The 9,157-nt window shown below is 29.0% G+C and overlaps 1 protein-coding gene across 1 annotated transcript; it reads right to left on the bottom strand.

Moving 5' to 3' along the window:
* Positions 1-4,580: 4,580 nt before the first annotated feature.
* Positions 4,581-6,525, bottom strand: OCT59_024284 (uncharacterized protein; the record flags this gene model as incomplete). The annotated part of the gene is made up of 3 exons (XM_066135321.1): positions 4,581-5,941; positions 6,001-6,114; positions 6,420-6,525. 3 exons carry the CDS (start codon positions 6,523-6,525, stop codon positions 4,581-4,583), a joined length of 1,581 nt encoding a protein of 526 aa, XP_065991355.1.
* Positions 6,526-9,157: the final 2,632 nt, after the last annotated feature.

The following is a 9,157-nucleotide window of genomic DNA, read 5'->3' as shown; positions in this document are numbered from 1 at the left end:
AATGATACTAGGTATTTCGGGAATGTATAACTTATCACCTTGAGATTCAATATTATTGGCACCGCGTTGATTAGTTTTTGATTTGTAAATGATAACATCAAATCCACCATATTTGTTTTTTCTTCGTATAAAATTTTGAAGCTGCAAATTGAAATGTTCTCCTCCCCTTAACCCTAAAAAAATAGCATTAAAAAAAAAGATCCTATATAATAAACTGGCAGGATCATTGCCAGACATTGCTGGATGATCAAGAATCTGAAGAAGATCATCTTCAGTAAATCCATCAGCACCGTTACGCTCCCCACGACCTTGACTCACAAGACTCTTAACTTTACCATTCAAAATCTGCCATAATTTGTAATATTGATCTTTATCCATAATGTTGATAGGTTTTGAAAGGACAGACTTATTATTCAAATGTCTATTTATTGCAAACATGCAACTATTAACTGAAGAAACATGATATTCAGAACCATCTTTTTTTCTCATTGCATGAACAAATCTACAAAGCTGATCCTCTAATTCTTCTTTTGTATCAACTTCCTCAATTAATCCTTGATAATTAACATCTGTTCTAAATTTTTCCAAAGCTCGTATCCAATTTGAAGTTGAATAATCAGTATTTTTACATCGGCTACTATCAATAAGATTGCGAAGCTCATCATCAGTAGGCTTTTTATAAGTAAAGTTCACCTTTAATTTCTTACAAGGTCGTTTATCTTTGTTATCTTGCATCTTTAAAATATTAATAGAAAGGTTTTGTGTAAAAAAGAGAGTCAGAAATGGAGAGAAATGAAATTGGATAAAGAAAAAAAATGATAAAAGCTTAATTTATGAGTTTAATTCGAGTTTAATAAAGTTTAAATAAAACATCATAATGTCACACGATAATATCATTATTGTGCTTGCGTTGATAAATATACAATTATTAACCAATGCTGCATTCTGATTGGACAGATTTGGCCACTACGTGGCCAAATCCTTACCAATCATCTGCTAGCATTGGTTAATAATTGTAATATTAATCGCTACAAGCACTATAATTTATAAATATAAGTTCAGAAACAAGAAGATTAATTGATGAAAAAGTGCAATCATATCAAAGTAACAATGAAATGTCAACTGATACTACCTATATTTTTGGATTTCGTCATAGTGCAGATTCAATTAATAATTTAATCTGTGGTTATCTTCCTATTTTTAAAGATATCTCCTCTGGATTTTTAATTTCTACAGCTATTGATTATGTTAATGAAAAAGAATGTATACCAAAAGAATATGATAAACAATTTAGACATTATACTAATTTACCATCTGAATTAATAATAAGAGAAGGAGCAAGAGTAATGTTTCTAACTAACAAATTATTTAATGAACAACTTTGTAATGGATCAATTGGTGTGGTAACTAAATTAATAAATGAAAATCAAGTAGAAGTGGCATTTCCAATAAATAATGGGATAAATCAAGTTATAGTAGAAAAAATTACAACTTATTTTAACTTACATGGAGCTTCAGCACAACGAACACAATTTCCACTTCAAAATGCATTTGCTCTAACTGTACACAAGACACAAGGCCTTACATTACCCCATGTAACTGTATCATTGGATGAACAAATGTTTGCTCATGGGCAATCTTATGTAGCAATAAGTCGTGCCACATCTTGGGAAAATCTAGAAATCCAATCTTTTGATCCAAATGCAATAAAAGTAGATGATGCAATGTTGTCAGAATTAAATAGATTACAGGAGAAGTTCAATACAATGTATTTATCATAATAGCATCCAATCTAATTTTTTTAAATCACTATACTTAACATTATCATCATATCTAATATTTTACTAAAATTAATACAAACTATTATATTTATATTTATCTTTATATTATTACCACTTAACATGTTACAGGATCAATTCATTTTGATCATTAAATATAATATTTCTTTAATAAAACTAATAAACTCAAAATAAACCATAAAATTTATTATTTGATAAAAATACAAAATACAAATCAACTTTTTAATATAAACCCTATTATATTACTTAAAATATATATAAATAATTACTGAATAATGCAATAATTATATTATAACTCACTAACAATACCAAATTACCTAGTTGATTATAAGTTTAAAATTGACGTAATATAAAATAATAAGAAATAATTATAAAATTTATAATATTAAAGTTTTTTCAAAAATATTTCTAAAAAAATCAATCAATTTTTATTGATTTCATAATTCCTAATTAATCCGAATTTCATTTTACACTCAAACGTTAAATCATTTATATGAATAGCAGCTACATTATCCTAAATATAATATCATTCTAATACATATTATTTTATTATTTTTTGTTAATTAATTATTACCATATTAAATTCCTAATTATAAACAATAAACTACTGTAATCATCTTTAATTTACTCAGTATTACATTATAATACTAAATTTTTCTATTTAAACAAACTCATTGGTCCCGGTGCAAAGCAACGAGTGACTGCTAGTTAGAGTATATTTTATCGTCAAAAATAACGGAAATACATACCTTAGATTCTAAACTTTCATTAAAGACATTGGAACTTTCGTCAAAGCTATTCTAGTTACAGATCATTAAACTGAGTGCAATCTTTACAAACAACACGTATCTGATATGGCTGAACAGTCTTTAATAAAAAAAAAATATCATTTCGTGAGCAGAGCTCAGATGCAAAGCTCCGTTCCAGAGAAACAGAATAAAGAAACGTTAGGAGGTGGTATTACCGATTATTCATTTTTATACTCTGCCTCAGTTAAACGTAACACAATAATAATTTTTATGTTGTTGTTATTGTTCATATTCTGGATAAATAAAAACAAATTATTATTATTAATACGGAATATACTGTATATGTTAAAGGCAAAGTGCGGTTATTTTTCCGATGCAAAAAATCAATTACAAGGCAATATCCCATTAAAGGAGTGCGATTATCTTCCTGTTCGGGAAACGTTGCCCAATAAACATATACTTCTTCGGAAAAACGCAGTCACATTATTTGGAAATTGGCAAGTATCTACGTCAGTTTTTATAACCGATTGCGAGGCAATTATCTATTTATATTGCATTTTTCAGTATAACATACTATACGTTAACAGAAAATATGTAGCGATCAGCGTATACATACACACATAAATCGACTTTTAAAACAATTACATAATAAATAGTATAAACTTTTTTTTTATTTGCAATTAATGCAATACTATAATTTGATTTTTTCATCTAGTTTTAAGTTAATGGAATACTGTAACTAATACAAAATAAAGAAAATGAGTAGTGGGCGTTTAAAGGGAGGAGGCGAAATTCATACTACTGCCGGCCCCCTAGACCATTATTTGGAAGTTCCTTCTCACTACTCATTTTTTTCTTTTTTCTGAACCCATATGCTAATCTTGTCTAATGTTTCGCTAAAATCTATTCTTATCCCTATTATAAAAATTTTTTACTGTTTGTGCGCAGAACGTACCCAACCTGTAACGATTAAAATATTACTGCAAATTTCATTCAAAGTCAAAACTTCTTCAGTCATAATCCTATCAACAATCTGTTTAAAACGGGTCCAAATATCGTACGTAACAACTTTAAATGATATATTGGACGACGAAGAGCTGGCAGATGAAGTAATTGATTCCGTTTCATTCTGATTGACTCTGTGCTCTTCAGTCGAAAACTGTAGAAGGGCATAAAGTCTTTTTTTCGTAGAGATCATTAATGATTAGTTCGATGTTTTAATCCTATCGAAATTTCCTTGCGACTCAATTCCAATACGAGCGTTGAATAAATGCGATTTCCACAGTATAATAGGAATTAATTTTGTTCTCAGTTTCTTAATTTCTGTGTTACGTGCATCGGTTTCATTGTCAATTTTTTGTTCGACAACATGGCGATCCCATGATCACAAAGATTTTCTCGATAAGAAAAGGTGAGGTAATCGCAATAAATGTTTTCATTTGTACCAATTAAAGGCATCTACACGGAGTGTACGAAGTATAGTAGTTACAAGAATCGATTAGTTAACCATCGGCAATTGGTTTCTATTTCAAATTCAAAAACGAACCTTGAATTGATAAATCAGATTCAAGTAGCAGCGTTAATTTATCCCCGTAAAAAACTCACGCAATAGCAAATCTGAGGAAACTATGATTATCCCGGTTATTTTTTCAACTAAATCTACTGTCTATCATTCTGTCATAACGACCAAAAATAGAATAGTTTCGTTAGTTATTTCCATAGGAGAAAATATAGTGCTAGTTTGTACTGCTGTGAAAGAATCAGATTTTATTTAATAATCACGTACGCGTTCTGTTTCAGAAAGCTGATCATTCTGGCAAGAAATAAAATCGGTGTATAAGTTAAACATTCCAATGCAATAGGTACACACATATACGAGATAAAAAACGCAAGGGAGAACTATGTTTTATTAATTTTTATTGATATATGATGGAAACAATGAGCTATTACATTTAATTTCTTGGATATATAAAGCCATTAGAAGAGATGTAGCAATTAACGATACAATCCAAATCACTCGAAACTTAGCAATCTAAAACAATTCTTCAAGATGTTGAATTAATTGCTCGTAGTCTGAGGCTTCTATTGTATTATAAACATTATCCCATATATCTGATCGTCTACAATCTTTCCAGAAATTTAACAACACGCTTGCTCGTTGTTTGATATCATCATCTTTACCAAAGGTTAATGATGGCTTATGAAGCATTAGGTAAAATGATCGCACGAAACAGATTAAATCAACCTGTGGTTCATAAGTAATCTCTTCCTCGTTAATTAATGATTGCAGGACATAGTCCGGCATACACTCCAATGCCCCTGCAAATGGTAAGGTACTTTCAGAATTATTCGTGCTATAACCCCAGTCGACAATAAGAATATTACTATTTAAATCATTTAAATTACGAAGAAAGTTGAATTTCCTAAGATCTCTATGTATAATACCAAGTGAATGAACATTTTGGAGGGTGGTAATGATATCTCTGACATCTTTCTTTCGCAAATTATTAATTTTCTCACCAAGTGGAGTCATGACAAGGGTATCATCGTTGTAAAAAAGGATTTTTGGAATATGAGGTGATTCCAAACTTGACAGATTTTCCAATACTCTTCTTTCTCTATCAAAATAAGAATAATAATTTGTCTTCTTCGCCATTTTCACAGCCACAGATTTACCATTATGTTTTCCTTCATAAACAACACTTGTTCTACCCATACTAATAGGTCGAGTCAGTATTACAGTGTTACTACCAAATTTCAATGATGGTTCAACCCATCCCAAGTCTTGAGGAGAGCTTTCCATAATTGTTACCAGGTATTTCCATCCATTGTCACTTCTATTAGAGTTATATAATAAAGGCTGGGGTGGCACAAATTCATATTTGTACCGGGTCTGTTGATCAAAATCAACCCTAGTCACCCTATAAATATTAATGATAATACAATTTGTCAAAAGTACTAAAACAGAACTTCGCCGTGGTTGAAGTTGAAGTAGTTTTTCACCAAATGATATTGCTTGTCCTATTTGCGCGTTGCTAAAGTTTTCACCAGATTGTTTCTTTACCTCACCAACGGCCATAATATTTAAGTAATCTACATTTGTATTTTTTTGAATAAATACAAAATCTGGTTTCCGAGTTCCTAATACCAGTGATCGGCGTGTATCTTTAACAATAAGCTTAAGCTTTTTTTTTATAGGTTCATAATTTTCTAGTTCATAACATTCGCTCATAAAGTAATCTTGTATTTCTTTTTCACTTGCATCTCTACCAGGTGTTTCTGAAAACCTTCCAAGTGCACGTCCTTTAATACTTTGCGTTATGTTGAGCGGGAAGGTAATTTCTGTTCCATTGTCTATTACTTCTTTACCCAATTCAGTTTCCGGTACAAAACCTACACAAAACGTTAATGGTGTTTGTAGAAATGATTGATGGACCAGATGAAAAACATACCTGATGAAAGGCTCGATATTTCCACAAGGTGGTGTACCTTCTTAAAACCACTTTCCGCTCTAAGACTAAGATCCTCAATTTCTTTCTGTAGGGAAGCTACATTAGGAAAATTACCTACAAAAGAATTTAATATTACTGGTTAGAGATTTGAAAGCAGAATATTCGATATTATCGTAGAAGAAAATCAAGCTAGGTTGCGTTCACTCACATTGACTAATTCATTACAACTCACTTACCAGCAATGGATTGCTCTATGATAACATGAAGGTTTGATGATAAGCAGGAGGAAAGAAAAGCACAAGAATAAGTAGTAAGTATTTGATATTATTGGCAGACGGAATGACAAAGTCAGGCATACTTGAAAACAATATTAGAAGATAACAATTTTCTCAAGTATTTGAGCTTAACGCTATCATTACCATATCCGAGGGTTTCTTCAATTTCGGTTACTTTATTAGGATTGACAACAATATAAGCCAATAAGTCATCATATGTGATTCCAATTTCTTTACGAGCAGAAGCCATTTATGATTTTTATGCAAATGAATAGTTTTCACAAATTATTAGAAAAAGAAGCAATTTTTTTTTGCAGAAATGAAAATTAAGATATATATCATATGTCATAAAGACTAAAAGGTGATGGTGATGTGCACTATATATGATCAGTGACTTACTTATTTGTCATATAAACCAGCAGATATTTTTGGTGTAGTACCTTACATTAACCCAAAATATTTAAATCATACTAAAATAAAAGTCAGCAATATAAATTAAATACAATCAATTCTTGAAATAAAAATAAAAAAAAAATTTCATTATTTATTTTTAATTTTATACATTAGGAATGGTTTTATATACTTATTATCTTAATAATTTATATTTAATAGTTGAAAAGTTATAAATAAAAGGATTTATTTAAATTACAAGCTAAGAAATTTGTAAAATATTTACTACTCTAGCTTTAGTGTTTAAATAATTCTTAAAAAAAGAATACAATGTTTAATATTTGGATAAAATATAAAAAAAAAGGAATTATTTAAATTACAAACTAAGAATCTTGTAAAATATTTTACTAGTACTCTAACCTTAGTGTTTAAATAAATCCAAAAAGAATAAAATAAAGAATAATTTCTGTTAAATGCATGATATCAAATATCAACTATAAATCTTTTTTTTAAAAACACAAACAATTAGTCAATTTTCATCTGTTTTAATATATAAATGATTAAATAAATAAAGTTACTAATTAATTTGCAAAATTAATTTTTTTATATATCATAGTATTTATCTAATCTTTAATTATTTAAACCTTCATTAACTAGCATTTCATTATTGTGAACCTTCACTTTCAAGGATTTCATTTAACTTTTGTTAGTATTTTCATCTAAATAATTAAATAAATAAATTAATTTCACATAAATAATTTGCAAGATTTAGGGACCTGGATATGCATTCATCTTAGGAATCTTTGATGAATATTTTACCATTATATATAGTTACTAAAAAAAAACAATTATATTAATAATTACCAAAATATGCTCAACAAAATAATTATAATCAGTGCTATTCATGGGCCCTTCTTGAATCATATAAGCTAAAAGACCATTAAGACATAATCCTCCTTCTATGGTATATCTTTTTCCACAGATAAAAATGTAGGTTTACATGCATGTCTCCCCCTAAAATTCCATCCATAATGATAATGAAGTCTTCTATCATAAGCCGACTCATCAGAAAATACTAGCTGGAATGTAGAATATTGTGACATGTGTGTTATAAAATTTAATCTCTCATTTTCATTATGCTCTTTTGTGGTTTAGACAACTAAAAATAAATAATAAACTATGAATCTACATTTAAAGGCAATCTAATCCATCCCCACCCCCTATGTGAGGGTTAGGTCTGCCTGTATCCCTAACATCCCTAAGAGGTAACCACACTACCGAGTACTTATTTTTCCTCAGGTAGGCAGAACCATAGTAAGGAACTTCCCCCATTGGAAGGAAATGAATATAAACAGTATGTATAAATTTTACCTGTTTATGTGTATAACCAGGTTGATGTATGGCTTTTCATATTGTATATAATAACCAATTTGGTGGTCTAATCATAACTCCATTTCAGACTGTAGTTCCCACAAATAATAATCTACTTTTTCTTTTAAAAGGCTTTCTAAGTATTTTGTATCTTCAACTTTAAGAATTTTTGATCGTCCTGATTCTAATGATAAATCTTCTACACAACCATACTTTTGAAATGTAAAAATGTTCTAGGAATAGAAGATTTATTAATTTTAAATTGATTTCTATTATTCTACATGACAAACCTTTCAAGGTCCTTTCAACTATTAACCAACTGAATAAAGATAATCATTTAGTTTTAAATGGGCATTATAATATATTTTTAGGCCTTTCTTTGCTAGTGAGTAATATTTGTGATGATCGACAACTGACAACCTGGAAAAAAGGATTTACTTATGTTAATTTATAAAAATGTTTGACCACTTCAATATATTTGTTTTCTTTAAGTGTATCATCATATGATGATTTATGTCCTCCATCAAGCTCTCTTCCTATATAATTTTTCCAACGTGCATCATTTTCTGGAAATATAAGTATTACATTATAAATTATATCTTTATATTTGAAAATTTCTTGTTCCATTCTAAAATTTTTAAAAGGTTTTATTGAAAACTACTTGTTTTTTGATAGAAATATTCACAGTATGGAGTAGGGATGGCAACGGTCATGGTCATTAACTGGTTATGACCGGTCATGTCCGTGACCAATATCGGTCAGTCAAAGACCTCTGACTGACCGTTTGACTGACCGGTCTGACTGACCATTTAACTGACTGTTTGACTGACTGTTTAACAGATCCTGAAAATATTTGCGAAATGTCTTTTAATATGAAATTTTTTTGCAAACAGGTTTTAATTATTTTAATAGAAAATGTTGCGAAAACGTTTTATTAAGTATTTCATAAAAAAAGGTTTCGCAAACATTTTTAATTGATTTAACAAAAAATGTTGTGAAAATGTTTTTTAATAAGTAATCTAATAAAAAAAATGTTTTGCAATATTTTTAAATAAAAATAGAAATTTAAATTTAATAAAAAAGTTTTTGCAAACTTTTTTAACCAAAAATATTGCGAAAGT

This window comes from Rhizophagus irregularis, chromosome 4, assembly GCF_026210795.1.
Source record: "Rhizophagus irregularis chromosome 4, complete sequence".
NCBI lineage: Eukaryota > Fungi > Glomeromycota > Glomeromycetes > Glomerales > Glomeraceae > Rhizophagus > Rhizophagus irregularis.
Note: the sequence above shows the minus strand (reverse complement) of the source record. Positions and strands in the feature narration are given on the sequence as shown.